Source organism: Bos mutus, chromosome 22 (assembly GCF_027580195.1).
Source record: "Bos mutus isolate GX-2022 chromosome 22, NWIPB_WYAK_1.1, whole genome shotgun sequence".
Classification (NCBI taxonomy): Eukaryota; Metazoa; Chordata; class Mammalia; order Artiodactyla; family Bovidae; genus Bos; species Bos mutus.
Window position 1 is genome coordinate 70,537,513 of NC_091638.1, and position 24,665 is coordinate 70,562,177.

Consider the following 24,665-nt stretch of genomic DNA (forward strand, 5'->3'; position numbering starts at 1 on the left):
CCCTCCTCTCCCGCCTACAAAATAAGTGTTTTTATTTCTAAAGGGACGTGTGCAGAGGCGGTGGGAGAAGAGAAAAGGGAGACCAAGGAGCTTGGGGGGAGGGGGCAAGAAGAGAGCCTGATTCAGACTCGGAAATGGATGTTGAGCGTGGAGGCCTGACACCCCCACACTCAGCCACGTGTACGCGCACAAGTACACGCAGCCCCACCGCGCGCACAAGCCGCCGCCGCAAATGGAGCGCAGTCCAGCAGGGGGCAGCGGGTATCCGCGCCCACGGGCAGGGACTGGTCGAGTTCTGACCCTCCCCTGCCCGGCTGGCTGACCCCGGAGTGGGAGGGGGTTGCTCAGATTCCTCTCCAAGCGGCAGGGTCTCCTGGACTTCAGAGAGGAGGTAGCCTGGGTGCTTGCTCTAGGCGCAGCTGGCTTTGAGAAGCAGAGATGCCCCCACATGTACCTGCCACGTGTGCCCACCCACCAGAGGCACGATGGTGGCTGGCCGCACCCCAGGGACCAGAGTTTCCGCTCCACCTGACTCCATTGGCAACCGGGGCTCCGGCCTGAGGAAGCCCAGGTTACCCTCAGGCATCAGGATTGAGAGGGGTGCTGGATGCTGGGAAGGGCAAGGGGCCAGTGGTAGGGCAGTTCCCAACCACACACCGTCCCCCAGCCCCTCCAGAGTTTCGAGCTCAGAGCTGAGGGACCTGAGTGCAAACACTTGCCAAGCACATTTTAAACCCACCTCTGCTCTTTGGTTTTCTCATCTACATCCTGCGAATAGATGATCCTGGTCCTTCCGGCTTTCCACCCCAGGGCTTCAGCACAGCCCAGGGAAGCAAAGGACCCAGCAGTAGCCTCCCCACCTCTGCTCTGTGGCCAGCACCCCAGGAGGTCTCTAGGACCAGGTGAGGACTGGGTACGACCCAAGTCTCTATGGCAAAAGGTCCCCAGGGGTTCTATCTCTGAGGAAACTCAACACAGAAATCCAAACCAGCCTGGGGGGTGGGGGGTTGGGGGGGGAACGCAGTGCTGACCAAGCAGTGGGGCTCCCGGAGGGTGGGGGGAAGGAAGGGCAGCCTGCCACCTGCCAGGGGCACGCCTGTGAGCCCCAAGTGGGAGTCAGGGGAGACAGAGTTTGACAGGCTGGGAGGAGAGCTGTCTGTCTGCCTGTCTGTCTGTCTTCCAGGTGGAAGCTGGGGGTGGCACAGGCAGAGAGGTAGAGGCTGCCTCACTTGTCAGAATTAGCAAGTTCCACAGTTGGGCAACACTCATACACACACCGAACACAGACACACGTCCTGGCTTCAGACCCATGGGGCGACACCTGCGTTTCCACCGGCTGCACGGTGACATGCGTACTCAGGGACACAAATGTGCAGGGCACTCAGCAACGCATGGAGCAGGTATACATGCCCCCACACACACAATCATCCCCGCAAACCATTCACCCATGTGCCCTCACACCCTGCTGTGCAGCGGAGACAGAAAACCAGCACGCGGGCTCGGGCTCGGCGGCCGCTCAGCCCTCAGCCCGGGGTGCGCGCGCCAGCCCTCTGGGTTTGTTCCAAGTTGGAGCCTCTCACGTGAGGCCCAATGTGTCATTTCCAAACAGAAGGAATCCAGCTCCTTCCCAGCAGGGAGAAAGAGCAGGGTGTGGGGCTGGGTGGGTGGGCGCGTGGGCACGTGCAAGGGGGCAGGGCGTGTGTGCTGGGGAAACAGGCATGTGAACACCGACCGGCCTGGTACAGCAGGCTGGGGGCTCTAAGGCTGGGTGGGGGAAGTGTGCCTTTGTGAGAGTGTGTGTGTGAGCTCGTGTGTGTGTGTGTGTGTGTGTGTGTGTGTGTGTGTGTGTGTGCGCAGCCGAGCCTGTGTGCTTTGGGTGTGGGTGTTTGTCTCCCTGTATCCGCCTTCTCTCCCGTTCTGGACTTTTAGCCTTCCTGGGCTTATCTCCCTCCTGTCCTGCACCCTACCTGTAGGAGCTGGAATTGGGTGCCCTAGTGGAGAAGGAGGCCACGCTCCAGGGCCCACTGTAACCCCGGACGCTGCCCGAGGCTTCCCTCTAGCTCCCCCTCCCTTCCTTTCCTCTCTTTCCTCCCTCCCTCTTTCTCTTCCTCCCTCCCCCCCAAGGCTGGCGTGCCAGGGGGTGGGACATGCCAATCACCGGCTGTGCCTCTCCGGCTGCCAGCACAGGGCGCAGCTCCCCCCGGGAGCCAGGTGTTTGGGTCCCTGGAGACGCCGCCAGCCCCCCGGAGAGACAGCAGGGCTGAGGACCCTTCAGACCCCTCTCCAGCCCCATGGTGAGTATGTTTGAGAGGGCTTGGGAGGGGCTCCACTGAGGTGGGGGCAGTAGAAGCAGGGTCCTCGAGCAAGGCAGGGACCAGGACTAGAAGGAAATGAGGAGGGACCCCAGAGAGAGGAGGGGGCCAGGGAGGGGTCTAGAGGCCAAGGCTCTGCAACGCTGCTCCAAGTACCCCATCTCCTGGCTTCTGGTGGATACACCTAATGTTTTTCTGGGGTTCAGCTGGAAAAGGAGCTGGGGAGCCCCTAGAACTCTGGACCCGGAGCCCAGAAGGGATCAGCTTGCCATGCAGCAGGCAGAGCCCCCAAGCCCCAGAGACAGTGTAGGGAGGGCAGGGGACCAAGAGGTAGCCCTTGCCACCAGAATCTTTTGGGAGGTTGACCGCCCCCCCGACTGGGGTGCCAGTCTCAGAACCTCCTCCTCTCCTCCCTCAGGGAACCCTGACTCCCACCATCCCCATCCACCTTCAGCCCCTCCACGATGGACTGAACCAGGCTGCTGGCCAGATGGACAAGCGGGATGCCAAGGTGGGTGCCGGGCCAGAGACCAGCAGGAGACCAGGCCAAGAGCTCCAGGGCTCCTGGGGGACACGGGCGCATGGACAGCCACGCCGGCCAGGGAACATGGTCCTGATGTGTCCAGGAGCCCAGAGGGCCCTCCCTATGTCTGTAGTACCTTGGGCTCCCGCAGGGCAGATCACAGCCCTATACCCAGGTAATGCATTGATACGAATGGGCACCCATGCCAGTTACCCATCCCAGGACCCCCAGACTTCACAATGTGGGGATGGGCTGGAGGCCAGGCACTCTGATTCTTGCAGAGTGCCAGCTTCTGAGCTGGCATCTGGGGAGGGGGTGGGCAGCTTTCATCTGGTCACTCCGACAGGTGCTGCTTGGGGGGTTATCAGTGCCAGTGGAGAGTCACTGCTTCCCAGAAAACATACCTGCAGCACTGCCCAGGCTGACCCAGGGCCTCCTGCCCAAATGGCCGGAAGGAGTCAGTCTGTCTCCTGCAGCTGGACAGTCTCCTGCCCCTGGGTAATCAGCTGCTCACTGAGCTGTCAGATGACAGTTGGTTCTCTGCCCCCTGACCTCAGCCACTGGGCAAGCTGTGATCGCCACTGTGATATGGAAGGCAGGGGAGGAAATGATGAAATGGGGCTGCAGAAGATGTGACTCTGGGCTCCTAGGATGGGTCCTGGAGGGCTGAGAACTGGATCCCCAAGTGCAAAGAGGAGTCCAGAGGGTCAAGAAGAGGGTAGGCAGAAGTCATGTCAGACTAGAAAGGAACCTCCCCATTGTACAGATGGAGAGACTGAGGCTGAGGAAGGGGCAGGGACATGCTCATGGTCACAGAAGGAATATCGAGGGGTCTGGCTGGGGCGTTCTCCTCACCCTCAGTACAGCCTTGAACTCCCACCTCCATGAGCAGGATGATGGGGTGGGGGGAGCAGCGAGCTCTGTGAGCTGGGGCGCCTGGGCGGGTGGGGAGAGGTGGGTGAACATCTCGCTGGGTTTCTGTTCTGCTGTGATGCCATGGTGATGCCTAGAAAGATGGGGGAGGGAGGGAGAGAGAAGAAAGGAAATGGGGAGGGGAGCGCAAGGAGTAGAGCAGAGGGCACGCGGAAAGGAGGATGAAGGCCAGGTACTTCTGATGCCACCTGGCAGAGTGGGCTCTGGGGCCCAGCCTGCTAACTGCCAGGCTCTGACATGATCCGGCTAAAGTTGGGCAACTGGTTAAGGTCCATCAACAGTGAGAGTATTTGGCACTGGTTCTAAGGCTGACGCTCCTCTTCCGGCTCAGCCGTGCATTTATGAGCAGTTAACTGATGGCTCCTGCCCTTCCCTGGGGTAGTCAGCACTCCCCCGGAGTGACTGTTGAGCCTGGAAAGGTGATAAAGTGTATCAGTTTACCCCCTCTTTTCCAAAGCCAGACATCAGAGATGGAAGCTGTGTAAACCTTCAATGGGTCAAGAGCTATCTTCAGAGAAAAATTAACCCTGGGGTGGGGAGAGCTACCTCTGACAAGCTGGTTTGGGGTTAAGGCCCCTGCAGAAGGGACGGATGGGTCAGGAGGCCTGGCCAGAGGACTGCCTTCCCTGCACGTGTGAGGTCCCAGGTACCCAGCCCCACGGCCCCGACCTCGTACCTCCTTCTCCCCTGTATCGTCCGTTCTCTCCAGCCAGGGTTCTGCCGACTTCCAGAATCACAAGATGGCTTCACTCCTCCCCCTGAATCTCTCCCCCAGCACCCCTCATTCTCTGCCTTCCCTTCTGCACTCCTTGACCAGTGGTAAGATTCAGGAAGCCCCAGTGTTCAAGCATCCCTCTCCCCATCAATCTCTCCCCTCCCCCTTCCTCTTACCAGCCAGATCCCCGGCCCCTGGGGATTGGTCCAGGGCGATGGCTAGCCTGCCCTGCTCAAGGCTCTGACCTCATCCCTTAACTCTTTGAGCCCAGGCTGACATTTTCCTCCCCGACACTGGAAGGCACAGTCCCAGCCCGGTCCTGCCCTGGCCTCCCTGCAGCAGGTGGGGCAGGGCTTCCCTGGTCCATTTGACAGTTGAGGATGCTCCTGAGGATTTTTCTCCAGTCCTTTCAAGCCAGGCAAGGTCTCACAGAGGGGGCAGGGACCTGGCAGGTGAAGGGATACAGGAACTGGACAGAGCGGAGGGACGGTACTCGGGAGCCAGTTCAGACTCCCATCACTCCACCCACCCTCTGTTGCTGCAGGCTCAGCCTCATGCTCAAAGTCCTACAGTCAATCAGGAGATCTCCGTGTACATCCATGGATTTATTCCACAGATGTTTACTGAGCAACTGCTGTGTGCCAAGCAGAGAGCTACGGCTGGACCACCGCCTTCCCGTAGCACTGTGATCGTACGTCATCCAGATAGATGACACACGCTGTCACATACACGCACACACACACAGGCAGACAAGATTCTCAGGGAAGGACTGATTCATCCCTATTGATTGATTCAACCCAGGGTTTGGCCAAGCTAGTCAAAGTAGGCAAGGAGGCCATTGAGCCCCCCATCCCCACAGCATTTGGAGTAGGCACCCAAGCGGTTAGCCCTGGAGGCAGACTGTTGTTCGGTCACAAAGTCACATCCGACTCTTGGTGACCCCGTGAACTGCCGCACACCAGGCTGCAGGCAGACCACCTAAGTCCAAATCCTGACTGCATCAGTGAAGAGCTATCAGGTTAGAGCCTCATTGGTCCTTTTGCCAATTGAAGATAATAGAACCTATTTCCCAAGAATTTGTAACAGGTCAATTAAATCATGTTATGTAATGCTTAGAGACATGTCTGCTTATAGTAAGCAGCCTGTAAATATTAGTTGCTATGATAATATTACTAAAAGCTCCCAAAGACCTTTATCAGGAAGCCACAGTTCTGGGCAGAAAAGTGCCTCCTGTTTCCTTTCTACCTTCCTCTATCCCAGACACCCTCAGAGGATGTCCCAACCCATCCCCATAAAGACCCTCATCATTTCTCTCTTTTCTTTTTAATTTTTGGCTGTGCTGTGAGGCATGTGGGATCTTAATTCCCCGACCAGGATCACACCCGTGCCCCATGCCTTGGAAGTGCAGAGCCTCAACCGCTGGACCGCCAGAGAAGTCCCACCCCTACTCCAGTTTCTTATTCTCACTCAGCAATGCACACACTCTCACACACAAACACTCATCCTATAGAAAGATACCAGGTCGGGACTAGAACTTACCCAAGGTCACCCAGCAAGACAAGAGCAGAGATGGGGCTTGAAGCAAAGGCAATGCAAGGACTTCCTTGGGGAGTCTTCCCCTCAGCCCCTGTGATCCCCACTAACCAACCACCCCACTCCCATGGATGTTTTCACAGAATATGCTATGCAATACAGCTTCCACCACACACACACCCCTTTCAACCAGAGGGCTAACCCTAAGTCCTTCCCCTGTAGAAATTCTGGAGCTGCTGCTGAACCCTGGCACCCAGACTTTCAGCCCAAGGGAATTCCCCACAGGGAAATCACCCACGGTCTCTGGAAGCCACATTCTTTCTCAGCCATCATCTTGCTGACCCACCAGTAGCCTTAAAGAGGCTTTGCCTTATTGAAGATTGCCCCCAGTAAGGAGTTAAGGAAACCTGCTCAAGGTCATACAGCAGGGACCAGAGCAGGCCTCCAGGAACCTTCTCTGGAGCAAATTACAGTCCAAGAGGGGTCTGGGGGAGGACCCCCGCTTCTGATTGTGGAGGAAAGATAAAGTCACAGATGGCTCTCTTCCTGGGCCGCATCCCAAGGGCTCAGAAGGTCCAGCCGGTGGCAAGAATCAGGGTCCAGTTTGCCAGAACCTCTGCCCTTCTCTTTCCCCCAGCTGTCCCCGAAGGGAGGCCCTCACATCTCATAGGTGGGGCACAGAGGGTCGGCTAAGAGGAAAGAATGTGGCCTTGAAGCCTGCAGGTCCGGGGCTGAGAGAAGCTAAGTGAGCCTTCAGCCCCGGCAGCCTCCCCTCCAGGACCTGGTCCATTTTATAGGTGAGGATGTTCTTAGCTATTCTCTCCTGTGCTTTCAAGCCATCTTGGAATCCTGGTTTTAGGATCCTGTAAAATCTCCCCAGATGTCAGGCTGGTCCCAGTCCTCCACTGGACAAATGAGCAGTCTGGGGACCAGAGATGGGCTCTGCCAGGATCTGGAGAGGAAAGGGCAGGGGACAGTCAGATGAGAGTCAGTGGATCAGAATGAGGAGTCAGGAACAATAGCAGAGGCTGTTGACTGAGTGTCATTTCAGAGCCAAGCACTTTGGATACTATTATTCTTATTGGACACAACTGAAGCAACCGAGCACAGCACAGCACATTCTTATCAGCAGGCTTCGCAGGTGCAGTGGTAGAGAATCTGCCTGCCAGCGCAGGAGACCCAAGAGACCCGGGTTCGATGCCTAGGCCAGGAAGATCCCCTGGAGGAGGAAATGGCAAGCCACTCCAGTATTCTTGCCTGGAAAATTTCATGGACAGAGGAGCCTGGCTACAGTCCATGGGGTCACAAAGAGTTGGACAAGACTGAACATGCATGTATCCCCATCAGCTGAGGGAGGCAGGGCTACAGGGAAGGAAAGGTTAAGTCATTGCTAATGATCACACAGCTAGGAAGGGACAGCGTGGAGATTCAAACCCAGGGCTGTGATCAGCAATGCAGGAATTAGGGTGAGGCGAGTGAGGTGCTCGCCTTGGAGCAAAATTCAAGGAGTGGGTACAAAAATACCTCACTAGTCAAGATAAATAATATTGTAATGTAATAGTTTTGAAAATCAAACAGCAAATTACAGCCCACAGGCGGCCTGTTTTTGTAAATCAAGTTTGGTCAGAACCAGGGCCAGCAGGATTCGGGCGAGGCATGGGCGATGAGGTGTTCGCGCAGATGCAGGGTTGGATCTGTCTCAGTTTAAAATTGTGTGCATGATGGATGTTTTGCATTGATTTCTATTCTTTAAATGTCACGTTAAAATGTTACTTCCTTCATGACTGAGTTTGGGGCATCTACTTAAATTCTGCACGCAAAGCAAGTGCCTCCCTCATCCCACCTAGTCCTAACCCTGGTGCGGTGTGAGGGCCAAGTACAGTGGCAGAGCGCCTGGTCACACCCCTGCAGTTGCGGAGGGTACAGGCCTGTAAGCTTGGGCCTGTAAGCTCCTCTTCTGTTCAGTCTTCTCAGGTCTTGTCCCAGGGAGCCACTGGAGGCTACAGAACTGCCCCCAAGGCACCCAGGCTTGGGATGTGGACGCCAGCACCCAGTCTGGGAACCAGGAGACCTTAGACTACACAATACCTTTTTCTTTTTGCTCTGGGCCTCAGTTGCTCCATTTCTGCAACGGGCACAAACAGCACTGAGTCTAGATGATCAAAGGGATCACAATAGTTCAGGGTTACCTGTCAAGGGTAGTTTCCACCAGTGACCTCACAGGGAAAAGCCCAAGCACCTACAGTCTGATCCCAGCCTCCTGCCTGACTTCCATTAAGGGACGAGGTTGCAACAGAGCTCAGTAAGCAAGATAAATCATATTTTAGTGTAATATTTTTAGTTCAAATTGGCAAACTATGGCTCCTAAGCCAACAACCAGGGGGGTTTTATATTTATTTTTATCTATTTACTTATTTAGCTACACTAAATAAGTGTAGTGTAGTATATTTAGCTACAGGGTCTTAGCTGTGGCAGGTGGAATCTAGTTCCCTGACCAGGGATCAAACCCAAGACCCCTGCGTTGGGAGCATGGAGCTTAGCCACTGGACCACCTGACCATCAGTTTTATAAATAAAGTTTCATTGGAACTTACTGCTTGGGCTCCAATCCTGGTTCCTACTTTAGCTGTGTGATCTTGTACAAATTCTTGTGTTTTTCTCAGCCTTAGTTTCTTCATCTATAAAATGGAAAGAAAAACAATCCCTAGGTCATAGATTCCTTGTTAAGGTTAAGTGAAAAAGGAACATAGGTACTCTGAGTAGTGACTGGCCCTAAGGAATGCTAACTAATAGCAGTGACCATTGTTATTGTTAGTTGCTGTTATCATAGAATTGGGGGGGGGACGTGGCATGTGGGATCTTAGTTCCCCAACCAGGGATCAGGTTTGAACCTATGCCCCCTGCAGAGGAACTGCAGAGCCCTAACCACTGAACCACCAGTGAATTCCCCATAGTATTAGAAATTTTCATCAAAGAAGCAGACAATTCAGGGCAGGAGGGAGCCCTTGTTGCTACCCTTGCTGTGTTCATGGGAACCATGGACCAGGGCTATTCTAAGCACTTGACATCCATTTACTCTTTAAGCCAGGCAATAATTCCGCAAGCATTAGCTAGGGACAGGCATTATTACCATTTGTCAGCTAAGGAAACCCAGGCATATAGCAGTGGCATCGCTAGAGGAGACCACACACCCAGTACATGGTATGGCCTGGATTCAAATGCAGACAGTCTGACTCCAGAGCCCAGGTTTTTCAGCCAGGACTTCCCCTTGTGCCCCGTCATGTGCAAATTGTCCCAGACCCAGGAGCACTGACAGCCACAGCCTGTCTTGCTCTGTCACACTCTGAATTCCTCATCCTGAGAGTTGCTGTCACACAGACACCCCTAGCCACGCAGCACCAAGGCATCCCTCACCAGTGACCTCTCACAGACTCTAGTTTCCTCATCACAGACCAGGTCCCCAGGAACACCAGGGCTTGCTGGGTCCCTGCCCAACGTCTCTCCCTTGGAATTTTTCCAAGGATACCGGCCCTGAAGGTAGGAGAAGACCCAGTCTCTTCAACCAACAGAAGGATGTCTGAAGCACTGAACGAGAACATCCAGCAGCAAGGCCGGGGCTGAGCGGCTGGGCCTCTGCCAGGCCAGTGGTCGCTAAGAGTCATGGCTTTTCTCTCTACCCACCCTTAGTGCCCGGGCTGGACTCCAGCTTCAGGCAGTCTGGGGGATCTTCCTGTTCCCCTTGCTGCCCTCCACTCAGCTGTGGCCTCGCACACTACATCTGTCACCAAACTCCCGCTTATGTGGGAGCTGAGGCCCTCGCCTATGCTGCTTGCTTTTACTCCAGATTTTCCATCACCAGGCGAGCGAGCGTCTGGGCCTGGGTCAACTTCCCCTGATGCCCTCATAAGTGTTTGCTCCAGCCCCAAACTGCGCGTGCGCGCATGTGCCACGCCCCTTTGCTTGTATCTCTTTCCCTCTCTCTTCTTTGGAGACCCCTGCCCGCCCCCCGCCTTCTCAACACTCCCTGTTTCACGGAAGAATCCTGCTGGATCTTCACACACTCTGAAAGTGAGCGAGGGAAGTGGGTTCTGATCACACACCATCTGTGTCGCCATGGCCCAGCCATAGAGCCGGCTGGAACCACGGTTGCCTTTGTGAAATGGGGGTCATAAGAGACCTTCCTCCTACAAATGCTAGATATATATATATATATATATTTGGCTGTGCTGGGTCTTCACTGCAGCTGCACAGGCTTCTCTAGTTGTGGTGCGTGGGCTTAGTGCCCCTCTTCCCCCAGGGACTGAACCCATGTCCCTTGCATTGGCAGGTGGATTCTTAACCACTGGGCCACCAGGGAAGTCTGGAATGTTCAACAATTAAATTAGGTAATTGAATTAAGCGCTTAGCCCTGTGTCTGGCATGTAGTAACTACTCAGAAAATGAAAGCTTTAATAAAATTGACTGAAATGCTTTGAAAATGTGGCAGTCCCATGTACGCCAGTCTCCCCACTCCTGCCGCATGAGTTAAGCTAGACAAGCATTAGCAGCAATTTCCCGATGAGAAAATTGAGGCTCGGAGTCTGAATGGTGAAGCTGGAATGGGGACTCAGATCTCTGGATGCCAAAGCCATCCCCTCCCCCTCAGGCCGCTGGTAAATCCATTGGTGGCTGGGAAAGTGCATTCTAAGTGACCAGGCGTGGGCACCAGTGAGGATGGTGTGACGCTGTCTGGTTGCCGCTCTGGGAGGGCAGTGGCTGTGCTCCCAACACCTTCTACTCCAGGCTCTGGGAGGCGTCCTGCAGCCCAACCCAAGCGCATGTCCTCTCTTTTCAGGTGATGACCGGCCCCTGAGGAAGCCCCGTCCTGTGATTAGAGGAAGGGGCTGCCTCCCCTACTCCACCCAGCCACCATGAATACCTCAGCGCCACCTGCCGTCAGCCCCAACATCACCGTCCTGGCACCGGGAAAGGGTCCCTGGCAAGTGGCCTTCATCGGGATCACCACGGGCCTCCTGTCACTGGCCACGGTGACAGGCAACCTGCTGGTGCTCATCTCTTTCAAGGTCAACACGGAGCTCAAGACGGTCAACAACTACTTCCTGCTGAGCCTGGCCTGTGCCGACCTCATCATCGGTACCTTCTCCATGAACCTTTACACCACGTATCTGCTCATGGGCCACTGGGCTCTGGGCACGCTGGCCTGCGACCTCTGGCTGGCCCTGGACTATGTGGCCAGCAACGCCTCGGTCATGAACCTGCTGCTCATCAGCTTTGACCGCTACTTCTCCGTGACCCGGCCCCTGAGCTACCGCGCCAAGCGCACACCCCGCCGGGCAGCCCTGATGATCGGCCTGGCCTGGCTGGTTTCGTTCGTGCTCTGGGCCCCGGCCATCCTCTTCTGGCAGTACCTGGTAGGGGAGCGGACGGTGCTGGCCGGGCAGTGCTACATCCAGTTCCTCTCCCAGCCCATCATCACCTTTGGCACGGCCATGGCCGCCTTCTACCTCCCCGTCACGGTCATGTGCGCCCTCTACTGGCGCATCTACCGGGAGACAGAGAACCGGGCCCGGGAGCTGGCGGCCCTGCAGGGCTCGGAGACGCCGGGGAAGGGGGGCGGCAGCAGCAGCAGCTCAGAGCGGTCCCAGCCGGGGGCCGAAGGCTCCCCAGAGACCCCTCCAGGACGCTGCTGCCGCTGCTGCCGGACCCCCCGGCTGCTCCAGGCCTACAGCTGGAAGGAGGAAGAGGAGGAGGACGAAGGCTCCATGGAGTCCCTCACCTCCTCGGAGGGTGAGGAGCCTGGCTCCGAGGTGGTGATCAAGATGCCCATGGTGGACCCCGAGGCGCAGGCCCCCGCCAAACAGCCGCCCCGGAGCTCCCCGAATACGGTCAAGAGGCCGACCCGGAAGGGGCGCGAGCGGGCGGGCAAGGGCCAGAAGCCCCGTGGGAAGGAGCAACTGGCCAAGCGGAAGACCTTCTCGCTGGTCAAGGAGAAGAAGGCGGCTCGGACCCTGAGCGCTATCCTGCTGGCCTTCATCCTCACCTGGACGCCGTACAACATCATGGTGCTGGTGTCCACCTTCTGCAAGGACTGTGTCCCCGAGACCCTGTGGGAGCTGGGCTACTGGCTGTGCTATGTCAACAGCACCATCAACCCCATGTGCTACGCGCTCTGCAACAAGGCCTTCCGGGACACCTTCCGCCTGCTGCTGCTCTGCCGCTGGGACAAGCGTCGCTGGCGCAAGATCCCCAAGCGCCCCGGCTCTGTGCACCGCACCCCCTCCCGCCAGTGCTGATGGCCCTCCCGCCTGCATCCCTCCACCCCGGCAGCCCCCGTAGAAATCGGGCAAGGGTGGTGACCTCAGACCCAGGGCCCTGCTCGGGGAGGGGGGCCCCCCCAGGCTTCCGGGGACCCTAGGTCACCTTCCTGCACAACCCAGGGAGACCCCACCAACTTTCCAAACTGGGGAACCCGGGGAACTGGTTCTTGTGTTCCCTTCTGGGTGGGAATAGGCTCTTCACCAGGAAGAAAGCCTGGGAGGGGGTATCCGGACTTTGGATTCCTTGTTTGTGTTCAGGCAGGAAGTCCATGCAGAGCCAGTAGAGCCGGCCAGGAGAAAGGAGGTTTAACCAAGCGGTCCTCCTTGGCCCCAGGAGCTGGCCTGGATCGAGTGGAGGATGGCACCCCCTGCCAGCAGGGAACTGACACCAACTACTGAGAGAAAAGCTTGGCTCAAAGGAGTATCCCTGCTTCCCAGGCGTCCCCTCCCTCCCCAGGCACAGCGCACTCCGCTGGGCCCTCGAACACTCTCCAAGGTGTCCTTGTGTGGGTCACCCCCAAGGCAAATGTCCAAGCATCAGCGGGACAATGACACCAGAGGGGACCGATGTGGCCCGTCGCCATCAAGCCCCAAGGCAGCAGGAGGAGGGAGCACCAGGCATCCCGACTGTCCCACTAAGTCATTTCCCTGGGAGTGAGGGGCAGGGGTGCCTGCTGTCCAGACCCTGCCCTGGAGAAGCCCTCAGACCCTCCCTCCCTGGCTCACAGACACCACCTGGGTAGATCTGCTCCCTCGGATCTAGCCAGGCCTCCCGCATGCTGCCTGCCTCCGCCCCCAACCCCCACTGGTCTGGCCCAGCACAGGTTCCCTCCTGTGTGCTCGTCCATCTGACCCATGCATGGCCTCCCAGCCACCCTCATCTCCAGGCCCAGCCTGGTCCCAGATGTTCTTTCCTGCCAACCTCAGCAAGCGCTGAGTCTGTGAATAAAGCCACATAACCAGCGGCCACTAAGGGGCCTTCTTCCCTGGGTTAGTTAGCTCTTTTTGTTCCCTCCCTCACACCCCCGCCAGTCGGCTGGCCACACCGTGCAGCTTGCAGGATCTTAGTTACCCTACTAGGGATCGAACCTGTGCCCCCTGCAGTGGAAGCCCAGAGTCCGAACCACTGGACTGCCAAGGAACTCCCTTAAGGACCTGGTCGTAAGCCAGGACAGGATGGGGCAGGGAGGGTCCAAGGACCATGAGAAGTGGGTCACTGCCCTGAGGGTGGTCTCAGGAGGAGCAGCACCAAGTGGCTGGGTCTACTGAAACCTGTGAACCCAGCACCCAGCTTCCGGCTCAGGTGAGTAAGGCTGTAGTGGGCAGAGCTGGCTACCGGAAGAAGGAGGACCATGAAATAAATTGCCCCTGCCCATAGCCCAGCATATTCTTCAGCAGCTTTGCCATAAGGGGAACTCATCACTCCCCACCCCAGGGAGAAAAGAAATGCTCCAAAGCCGCATTTACAGATGGGAAAACTGGGGCCCAGTGACCCACAAAGACCTTTCAGGGTTACCCCCAAAGCAACACTTTGAGGGTAACTGCCTGGCTTCCAGACAGTTCACAGCCTCCCAAAGCATTCCACAAAGATGCCCCTCAGGCACTTCACTGGTGAGGGGGCCCCCAAAGCCTAAACCCTAGCGAGGTTAATCCCACAGCGCAGAGCAGTGGCTCTCTGGTTGTCACCGGCGTCCTCAAAACCACCGTTAGGTTCAGTCATTCACTAGGACACAGATCTCAGCAAAGCTGTTATCTTCGTGGTTATAATTATTACCGTGAAAGGATGCAAAGTCAGCAAAGCATAAAAGTGCACAGGCAGAGTCCAGGAGAGACCAGCTGCCAGCTTCCGCTGACCTCTCCCAGTGCAGTCATGGGGACAGCACTTAATTCTCCCAGCAACAATGAGTCGCCACCCCAGAAACACAGTTTCCAGCTGCATGAAGCACTGCCAACCAAGAAGTTCAGCCAAGTCTTGGTGTCTGGTGTTTCATGAAGGCTACTGACCACCCACATGGCTGACCTTAGTTACTTAGTCTCCAGCCCCTTCAGAGGCTATCCCAAGAGGCCCCTGGCTCCCAGATAAGCAAAAATATTCTTATCAAACAGGATATTCCAAGGGTTTAGGGGCTATCTCCCAGGAGCCAGGCAAACCTTTCTTTGGAGCGTGCGAGGTTTAGACAGCCCAGACGCTGGATTGGAAGCTGAGTTAACGCTTCAGTGCACAGTGGTCCTGACCAGTAGCATCAGTGTCACCCAGGAACTTGTTAGACATATAAGCTCTTGGGGTTACCCCAGATTTACTGAATCATAAACTCTAGGGGTATAGCCCAGCCATGTCTCAATAAGCTGCCCAGGTGATTGTGACACAGGTTAAAGTCTGAGAAATTCTGACCTAGAGGAATAAGTCATGTACAGATGTGAAAGTTGGACCATAAAAAAAGCTGAGTGCCAAAGAATTGATGCTTTCAAACTGTGGTGCTAGAGATGATTCTTGAGAGTCCCTTGGACAGAGAAGAAATCAAACCAGTCAATCCTAAAGGAAATCAAACCTGAATATTCATTGTAAGGACTCATGCTGATGTTGAAGCTCCAATACTCTGGCCACCTGATGCAAAGAGCTAACTCTTTGGAAAAGACCCCGATGCTGGGAAAGATTGAGGGCAGGAGGAGAAGAAGGCGACAGAGGATGAGATGGTTGGATGGCATCATTGACTCAATGGACATGAATTTGAGCAAACTCCCAGAGATGGTGAAGGACAGGGAAACCTGGCGAGCTGCAGTCCATGGGGTCACAAAGGTCACACACGACTTAGTGACTGAACAACAAGACAAATGAAGTCCTAGGTGGGGCTAATCCCTTACAGAGAGAGAGAGAGTGAAGATTCACCCAATATACAGCTGGCAGGACTCCAAGAACCCTTTGAAAAGGAAGCTTCCAATACTATGGGCAGGGAAATCCACTCAAGAGGTGACAGGACAGGCTGGCCAGAGGCTAGCAGGCACACAGCACTGTAGAGAATGACCATAGGACACAAAAGCCTCTCCTCCTCTCCCACAGCACAGCTTCCTGGGTTGTCAGCTCAAGACTCTGAGAAGGTCCCTCCCTGACCACCACCCACCACTTAGGCTTGAGCTCCCTTTAGGTTAAATGCCCTGCCCTGTGTCGAAGGCAGTGGTCCCAGGAAGGGGGTAGGTCCTGAAGAAGCCAAGCAGTGTTGGGAGAGCAGGGGTGTTGGAATCAGACTGGCCTGACCTCTACTGGAGGCCAGGAGTGGAGAGGTCAAAGCTGGTATTCAGATGATGAATGGGGCTGGCAGGTCACAGGTCAATGTGTCCCTTGTCCCAGGCACAGGTCCCACCTGCCCACGCCCCCTCCCCTCAGGCATGTCTCTTAATCCTGTCCCCCCCACCCACCCATGCCACATGGCTTTCTGAATCTTAGTTCCCAGATCAGAGATCTAACCTGGTCCCCTGCAGTGGAAACAGAGTCCTAGCCACTGGAGCACCAGGAAATTATCCCCTCCCCTCAGGCATGTCTCTTATTTCCAGTGTCCTCAGCTCTGAAAGGGGAATTAATCCTGCAGAAGTCTTAAGAGGATGAGATGGGCTGTAGGAAAAACACCTAAATGCCTCTACAGGCAGTGTTATCGCAGCATCAGCCGGCTCCGCAGGTGAAAGGCCAGACACCCAGCCCACGTTCAGCCCCACACCTTTCCCCATTCCTCCAGCCTGGGCTTCAAAAAGAGTTCGGAGTCCCATTCCACCAGCCAAGGGAGAAGAAACAGGGCTTGGAGAAACGAATAGGGGCGCCCGGCACGCCTGGGTGGAGGAAGGTGTGCAATCCGGGAAGACTTCCCGGAGATGAGGTCTGAGCTCTGAAGGCCTTGGAAGCAGGATTCCTGCAGCTCCCGCTGCGGGACGACGGACGGAGGCGGCGGGAAGGGCTTGAGTCCTCCGGCCCTGGCTGGACATGGCCTCTCTCTCCTCCCCAAACGCAGCACCCCTTCCTGCTCTGAGGGAGTCCTCGCTCCAGAAACAAGGGCGTTTTGTGCCCCAGCAGGAAGCAGGGAAAGAATGGAATGCCTTTGTGAACTCCACCTCCTCTAGGCTGGAGCAGACCTAGAGAAGGGGGCGAGTTAGGACCGTTTCTCCTCCCGCCGGCCCCCGCCCCTCCGTTCCCATCGTGTGACTTTAGCGCCATCTGCAGGAATAGCCGAGGAATAGCCCTGCCAAGAAAAAGGAGGTACTTCAAACCCGGGTTGGACTGCTTCTCAGAGAAAAGGCTGCTGCTGCTGCTGCTAAGTCGCTTCAGTCGTGTCTGACTCTGTGCGACCCCATAGACTGCAGCCCACCAGGCTCCTCTGCCCCTGGGATTCTCCAGGCAAGAATACTGGAGTGGGTTGCCATTTCCTTCTCCAATGCATGAAAGTGAAAGTGAAGTCGCTCAGTCATGTCCGACTCTTCCAGACCCCATGGACTGTAGCCTACCAGGCTCCTCTGTCCATGGGATTTTCCAGGCAAGAGTACTGGAGCGGGTTGCCATTGCCTTCTCCACAGAGAATAGGACCACAGGACAAAAGACAGAATAGATGGTCTTGGCCATCTCAGCGCCTGCCCCCACCCCTTAGCAGGAAACCTAGGTACCCAAAGGGTCAGCTCACTTGGCTGATACTACTTCGAGGCAGGCCCTACCTACCTTTCTCCAGCAGAGCAACTTCCCCAGACAACTTGGAGCTGAATAAGAGGCATCGTGGCATCTAGGGACAAGATCACATTCTCCCAGGCCTCCCGCAGGCTTTTGGAATCCTCAGATTCCTTTTTTGGAGACTGGTTCTGATTTTACAGAACTCATGCTGACCCATCTGGAAATTCCAACAGGTAGTTGCTCACCTGTATAGCACAGAAACCTTATGAACAGCAGGTGTCCCACACTAGCCTCTAGGCTCCATGGAGTTCGAGACGTCTCCGGTGGCTCAGACAGCAAAGAATTTGCTTGCTGTGCAGGAGACCTGAGTTCGATCCCTCGGTTGGGAAGATCCCCTGGAAAAAGGAATGGTACCCACTCCAGTATTCTTGCCTGGAGAATTCCATGGACAGAGGAGACTGGCAGGCAGTCCATGGGGCTGCAGTCCATGGGGTCACAAAGAGTCAGACATGATTGAGTGACTGTCGCTTTGGGGGCTTCCCTGGTGACTCAGATGGTAAATAATCTGCCTGCAATGCAGAAGACTCGGGTTCAATCACTGGGTCAGGAAGATGCCCTGGAGAAGGAAATGACAACCCACTCCAGTATTCTTGCCTGTAGAATTCCATGGACAGAGGAGCCTGGTGGGCTGCAGTCCATAGGGTCACACAGAGTCGGACACGACTGAGTGATTAGCACTTTGTTCTTAGGGTCTTTGGTGACACACACAAACTGCATAACCCCAGGAATCAGACTGTCATGTAGAATAGTTCTGGAAAATGTTCTTACTTGTCCCTCCCAGCCCATATACTTCCCCTGCCTCCCAGCTCCAGAAATCCCTCTTGGTATTTCTGACCCGACTAGCACCACCATTCACGAAGTGCTCAACCTAGAAATCAGGGAGTAGCCTTAGATTCCTCTTTCTCACTCCCCGTACCGTTGGTCTACTCACCACCCCCACCCTGAATAGTTCCCAAATTCCATTTTCTCCATCCCTCCCCCCTCCCGCCTCCATCACTATCCTAATGAAGAACTCTTACCTGAAACGTTAAAATAATCCCTTTAAAAAACACTCCTTAATTCAGGAGTGAGCAAATTTTTTCCATAAAAAGCCAGATAGGGACTTCCTTAGTGGTCCAGTGGCTACTCCATGCTCCCAATCCACTCTATGCTCCCAGAGCAGAGAGGCCAGATTCCATCCCTGGGCAAAGAACTAGATCCCACACATTACAACTAAAGATCTGGTGTGCTGCAACTAAAACCTGGCACAGCCAAATAAATAAATATTTTAATAACTGAATAAAAGGGTTTTTTTTTTTCTTGAAGCTAGATATGAGACTCTGTGAGCCAAGAGGACGCTTCCCCCATGACTCAGCAGTAAAGAAACTTCCTGTAATGCAGGACACCAGGGGTTCAGTCCCTGGGTTGGGAAGATCCCCTGGAGGAGGATGTGACAACCCATTCCAGTACTCTTGCATGGAGAATCCCATGGACTGAGGAGCCTGGTGGGCTACAATCCATAGGGTCGCAAAGTCAGACACGACTGAAGTGACTGAGCACACATGCGTGCACAAGCCAAGAGGCAAACTGATGAATATTTTTTAGGTTCTTATATATTATACAGTCTCTGTCACAACTGTCCAACTCTGCCACTGGGGTCAAAAGCATCTGTGAACACCACATACGTAAATGAACATGACTGTGTTCCAATAAAACCTGACTTGAATTTTTCACTGAGATTTTAATTGCATATAGTTTTCCTGCCTCACAAAATATTATTTTTCTTTTGATTTAAAAATGCAAAATCCATTCTTAGATCACAGTGGTACAGACCCACAGGCCATAATTTGCCAGCCAAGGTATAAATCGGTCCCACTCCCCTCCATTCACCCTGCTTCAGCCAAAGGGCTTTTGCCAAAACACAGATCTGATGCTATCAATCCCTTGCTAACAACTAGGCAATAACCGCATGAGATTAAAAAGCAAGCCACATGGCCTCCAATAACCTTAACATTCAGATCCGCTTCCTTCATTCTGCCTCTTTTGTCTGTGACTCCTCCCCACGCAGCCCATACTCCCAGCCGCTGAGATGCTCCTAGTCCTCACACAGGCCTCAAGCTCATTCCAAGTGTTTACTCTTCTGCTTGGAATATTCTCACCCTAAAAAGGAAAAAGTTCTGTTTCCTTTATTCTCCACTTACAAAACTTCTGACATTAAATCTATGGTTTTTGTTTTTCTTTTCCCCATACCAACCAATTCTCCAACATGAGCTGGTGGTGTCCTGTGATTCAGTTTTGAAAGTATATACCTGAAATTAATATCAGATCCTACAAGTTAAGGACTCAGTCTCACAAGATGGCCCACCTTTCAGACACCAGTCCCGAGTAAGGGGTCCCCAGCTTACCCATACCTCTCTCTGATTTGACTACAAATTGGGGGTTCCCATGACTCCAACTCAGGTTTAATAATTTGCTATAAGAGTTCACAGGACTCAGGAAAAAACTTACATTTACCAGTTATATAATAAAAGATATGGTAAAGGATACAAATGAGGAGCCAGATGAAGAGTTTCAAAGGGTGAGATCCAGAGGGTCCCAAGCAAAGGAGCATCCGTATCCATGGAGCTGGGATGCCCCACCTTCCCAGCACATGGACGTGTTCACCAACCCAGAAGCTCTATGAACCGCAAGTTTTAGGGACTTTTATGGAGGCTTTCATAAAAGCTATGACAAACCTAGACAGCATATTAAAAAACAGAGACATCACTTTGTTGACAAATGTCTGTATAGTCAAAGCTATGATTTTTGCAGTAGTCCTGTACGGATGTGAGAATTGGACCATAAAGAAGGCTGAATGCCAAAGAATGGATGCTTTTGAACTGTGGTGTGGAGAAGACACTCAAGAATCCCTTGGACTGCAAAGAGATCAAGCCAATCAATTCTAAAGGAAATCAGTCCTGAATATTCATTGGAAGGACTGATTCTGAAGCTGAATACTTTCCACTACTTTGGCCACCTGATGCAAAGAGCCGACTCATTGGAAAAGACTCAGATGCTGGGAAAGATTGAAGGCAAAAGTAGAAGGGGGTGACAAAGGATGAGATGGTTAGATAGCATCACCAACTCAATGGACATGGATTTGAGCAAACTCTGGAAGATAGTGGAGGACAGAGGGGCCTGGCGTCTGTCAGGGTTGAAAACAGTCCGACACCACTTAGTGACTGAATAACAGTGACATGGAGGCTTCACCGTGTGTGTGTTAGTCACTCAGTTGTGTCTGATTCTTTGCATCCCCGTGGACTATAGCCTGCTTCAGTCTGCTCTGTCTGTGAGATTCTCCAGGCAAGAATACTGAAATAGGTTGTCATTTGCTTCTCCAGGGGATATTCCTAACCCAGGGATCAAACCCGGTCTCTCGTGCTAGAGGTAGATTCTTTACCATCTGAGCCACCAGGGAAGCCAATTATTAATTAATTCAATCTCTAGCCCCTCTCCCCTCCCTGGTGGATGAGGGATGTGGCTGAAAGTTCCAAGCATCTAATCATTGCTTGGTCTTTCTGATGAGCAGCCTCCTTTCTGGAGCTATTCAGAAGCCTATGAAGAGTCACTTTGTGAGAACAAAAGACATTAACTCCTTGTCACCCAGGAAATTCTAAGGGATTTAGGAGATCTGTGTCAGGTGATGGTATAGTTGCTAAATCATGTCGGACTCTTTTGAGACCCCATGGACTGTAACCGACCCCATGGACGGTCTCCTGTCCATGGAACTCTCCAGGCAAGAATACTGGAGTGGGTTACCATTTCCTTCTCCAGGGGATCTTCCCAACCCAAGGATTGAACCTGGGTCTACCTGCATTGCAGGTGGATTCCTTACTGACTAAGCCACCAGGGAAGCCAAGGGTCAAAAACCAAATACTGGAACAAAAGATGCTCTGACTTACCCCTGGAGATTGAGTTAATCAATGATCAATCACACCAGCCAGGTGAAGCCTCCATATTGTTCAGTCACTAAATTACAGAAAGTTACACGGCCAGGGAGCCGGGGTTTGTGAACCTGAACAAATCGCTTTATTTTTCCAATCCCCAGACTCTTCATCTGTAAGAGAGAACAATCATGCCGAGCCTGTCACAAATGAAACACTCAGAAAGCACTGGCTTCCTTCCCCACCCCCTGCAGCAGGTAAAAGCATTTCACTTGTCCTTTCTCCTGCTTCTCTGCCTCTGCCCAGCCAAGTAGGGGGCAGTAGGGTGGCACATGCTAGACCACAGCCCCTCCGTGCCTAAAGGACTGGGCACGTTGTCTGTGACATGGTAGACAACAAACCATCGTTATGATATTACATTTTTGCTTATTAGTATATTTTGCCTTAGATGACTGGGAACCAGGCGGGAAGCCCATAGGTTTCTCTGACTATTACCATTCTTCCCTCTGCTGGCATGTGGACAAACTGTCTTTTTGAATCTTAAAAATTCCTCAAGATCGATGTTATTGTCCCCATCTGTGATATAATAAGAAATATATATTTGGTCTTTGTCCTCAGTTCCTGACACAGAGCTTCTAAAACCCTTGGAATTTCCTGAGCTGTAGATGTGAGGGGAGCACCTTTTGTTATTCAACAGGAGCCCATTTCAACCTTACCTGAGTTTGTGCCAGTGAGGGGCCCCTAGGGAGGCCTGAAATAACTTCAGGACAGGGACTGGTGACCAGAGGAATCCCCTGTGTGAAGAGAGGGTTGGAACTTTCAGCCCCACCTCTTACCTCTGGGAAGGGAAGAGAAGCTAATCGCTAATGGGCAATGACCTCCTGAGCCACACCTATTCAATGGAACCTCCATAAAAACCTCTGAACAGTGGAGTTCAAAGATTCCGGGTCAGTGCACACAGCAAGGTGTGGGGAGGATGATTCACCCGCCCGGAGAGGTCAAGGAAGCTCCTCACGCCTTCCCTCCCCCATACCTTGCTCTGTGCATCTCTTATATTTGCCTGTTATTATGCTCAGTTGCTCAGTCGTGTCCGACTCCTTGTGACCCCATGACTGTAGCCCACCAGGCTCCTCTGTCCATGAGGATTCTCCAACCAAGAATACTGGAGTGGGTTGCCATTTCCTTCTCCAGGATCTTCCCAACCCAGGGATCGAACCCAGGTCTCCCGCATTGCAGGTGGATTCCTTACCATCTGAGCCACGAGGGAAGCCTGTTCCTGAGTTGTACCCTTTCTAATAAACTGGTCCATGTGCGTGCGTGCACGCCCAGTCCCTCAGTGGTGTCCGCTCTTTTGCAACCCTATGGATTATAACCCATCAGGCTCCTCTGTCCCTAGTATTTCCCAGGCAAGAATCCTGGAGTGGGTTGCTATTTCCTTCTCCAGAGGATCTTCCCAACCTAAGGATCTAACCCATGTCTCCTGCATTGGCAGGCAGATTCTTTACCATGTGAGCCACCAGGGAAGCCCAATAAAGTGGTAGTACTAAGTAAAGTTCTTTCCTGAGTTGAGTGGTCTCTAGTTGTCCTAAAGAATAATTGGGGAACTTCCTTGGAGGTCCTGGAACTTCCTTGGAGGTTAAGACTTGGCGCTTCCATTGCAGGAGGCATGGGTTCAATCCCCGTTGCAGGAACTAAGATCCCTCATGCCACACGGCACAACCAAACTAAGATTTTAAAAAAGAGAGAGAATAACTGAATCTGAGGAAGGAGTTGTGGGAACACTGAATTTATAATACCTATGAAAATCTGGTACCTGCAACCAGAACCTCAAATGGGGCCAAGTCTTGGAGGAAGAAGCACTTAACTCATGTTGTCTGTGCTAATTCATGGTAGATAGTGTCAGAAGTGAATTGAATTGTAGGACTTCCCCATCCCCCACCAGTTAGTGTCCAGAGAATCAGAGAATGGGTTGGAGTGAGGGGGGAAAAAAGAACACACACAAACACATACACACTCACACACACGCGGTGTCAGAAGTGTTGTGGGTAAAAACAGTTCAGACTATATCACAGATGAGGAAACTGAGGTTTAGTCCAGAGTAGACCAAGGAGTATCCCCAGATGATCTTCAAACCCATCCTCTCCACCTCTTGACCCTGGCTACCACTATACCTGGGTGACTCCCCCAGCTTATCAGTGTCCTGATCTCTTCAGCCCCAGGGGCCTCAGTCTCCACACCCAAAGTCCTCAGCTGCTCCTTCTTCCAGAGCTTAACCTCCAACATCCTCACTCCCGCTCCCCACCCACAACAAGCCCTGTCCTTTTTCTCCCAGTCTTCTCCCTGCCATGGCTTTCTCCTTAAACCACACCCTCTTCCATCCACACCACAAATATCCATGATCCCTGGGCCCCTTGCTTCCCCTGAAAACTCACCACCCTGGACCAACCCTACCAATCATCCATTTCCTCTGGTCCTACACAGAGGCAGTCCGTCACTGCTGGAAAAAAGTCCTGCCGCCTTGCCAATTAGGGTTTCCCAGATGGCACAGTGGGCTTCCCTGGTGGCTCAGATGGTAAAGAATCTGTCAATGCAGGAGACGCAGGTTCATTCCCTGGGTTGAAAAGATCCCCTGGAGAAGGAGAATGGCAACCCACTCCAGTATTCTTAACTGGAGAATCGCATGGATAAAGGAGCCTAGTGGGCTACAATCCATAGGGTTGCAAAGAATTGGACACAACTGAGCACACACACGCACATCCATACACCTTGCAGATTGCCACCAGAACCTATTCAGGGTTCCTGACCGCAGCCCATGGGCCTCATGGCACCATCTAATCACCCTACTACTTGCCCTCGGTCAGCTCCCTTGCTTTATTCCCAAAGGCGCTCTCAGCTTTCCCCTGTCTCCTCATGACACCTACTCTCCTCGCTCACAAGAGACCTTGCCTCCTGTGTGTTCATTTAAATGCACTAAGATTCAAACTCTTTGTTTAAGAAATCACGCAGTCACTGCGGCAATTATTTCACCTCCTGCACGTGAGAGAAGAGACATGTGCCAGTGCCCCCCTTCTGGTTTCACACACGCACGCACACACACATACACACACACACAAAGCTCACAGGTATTTACACCTTTTAGAAAACAGAGATGTGAATTTAAATATTATTGCCAGGGCAACGCATTATTAAGGAAGAGAAGCAATTAGAATCACAAGCTTTTTAAAAGTTAAAGGTTACTTTCATAAGACAAAGCGACAGCCTCTTAAATATTATTGTCTGACAAAACTCCCTGGTTAGAAATAACATTTGCAAGGATGGTTTTATGATGCAGAAAAGACTCTGCTTTTATTTCTGCTGCTTCAGAAGAAGAGGGAACATCATTTCCTGATCATACTGAGATTTCTTTTCTTTTCTTTTTTCTGCCACCATGTTAAGTGGTCTGGAGCTTTGAAGGCCAAGCACTGAAATTCCATGATGTAGCACCAAGAGAAACAAAGGCAGGTCTGAAGTGGGCTTGAGAGGGTAACAGGAAGGAAGGCCAGGGATCTCCAAATGGAAGAAATAGGCTGCAAGTGTCAGACATTTTTTCTCTCTCTCTTAAGCGGCAAGAGGAAACAAACTAGTGATATATGTTTTCCCCTTCTCTATACAGATATAAAAGAGGTTTCTCTTAAAATTTTGTGTTGCCATAATGATACCTGGTTCCACCTGAACTTAACTTTTCTC

The 24,665-nt window shown here is 53.2% G+C and overlaps 1 protein-coding gene across 1 annotated transcript; it reads left to right on the top strand.

The window, feature by feature from the left end:
* Positions 1-1,938: 1,938 nt before the first annotated feature.
* On the top strand, positions 1,939-13,297 carry CHRM1 (cholinergic receptor muscarinic 1). The gene is made up of 3 exons (XM_070359167.1): positions 1,939-2,294; positions 2,731-2,823; positions 10,850-13,297. Exon 3 carries the CDS (start codon positions 10,926-10,928, stop codon positions 12,306-12,308), a length of 1,383 nt encoding a protein of 460 aa, XP_070215268.1. The 5' UTR covers positions 1,939-2,294; positions 2,731-2,823; positions 10,850-10,925; the 3' UTR covers positions 12,309-13,297.
* The last annotated feature ends 11,368 nt before the right edge of the window (positions 13,298-24,665 follow it).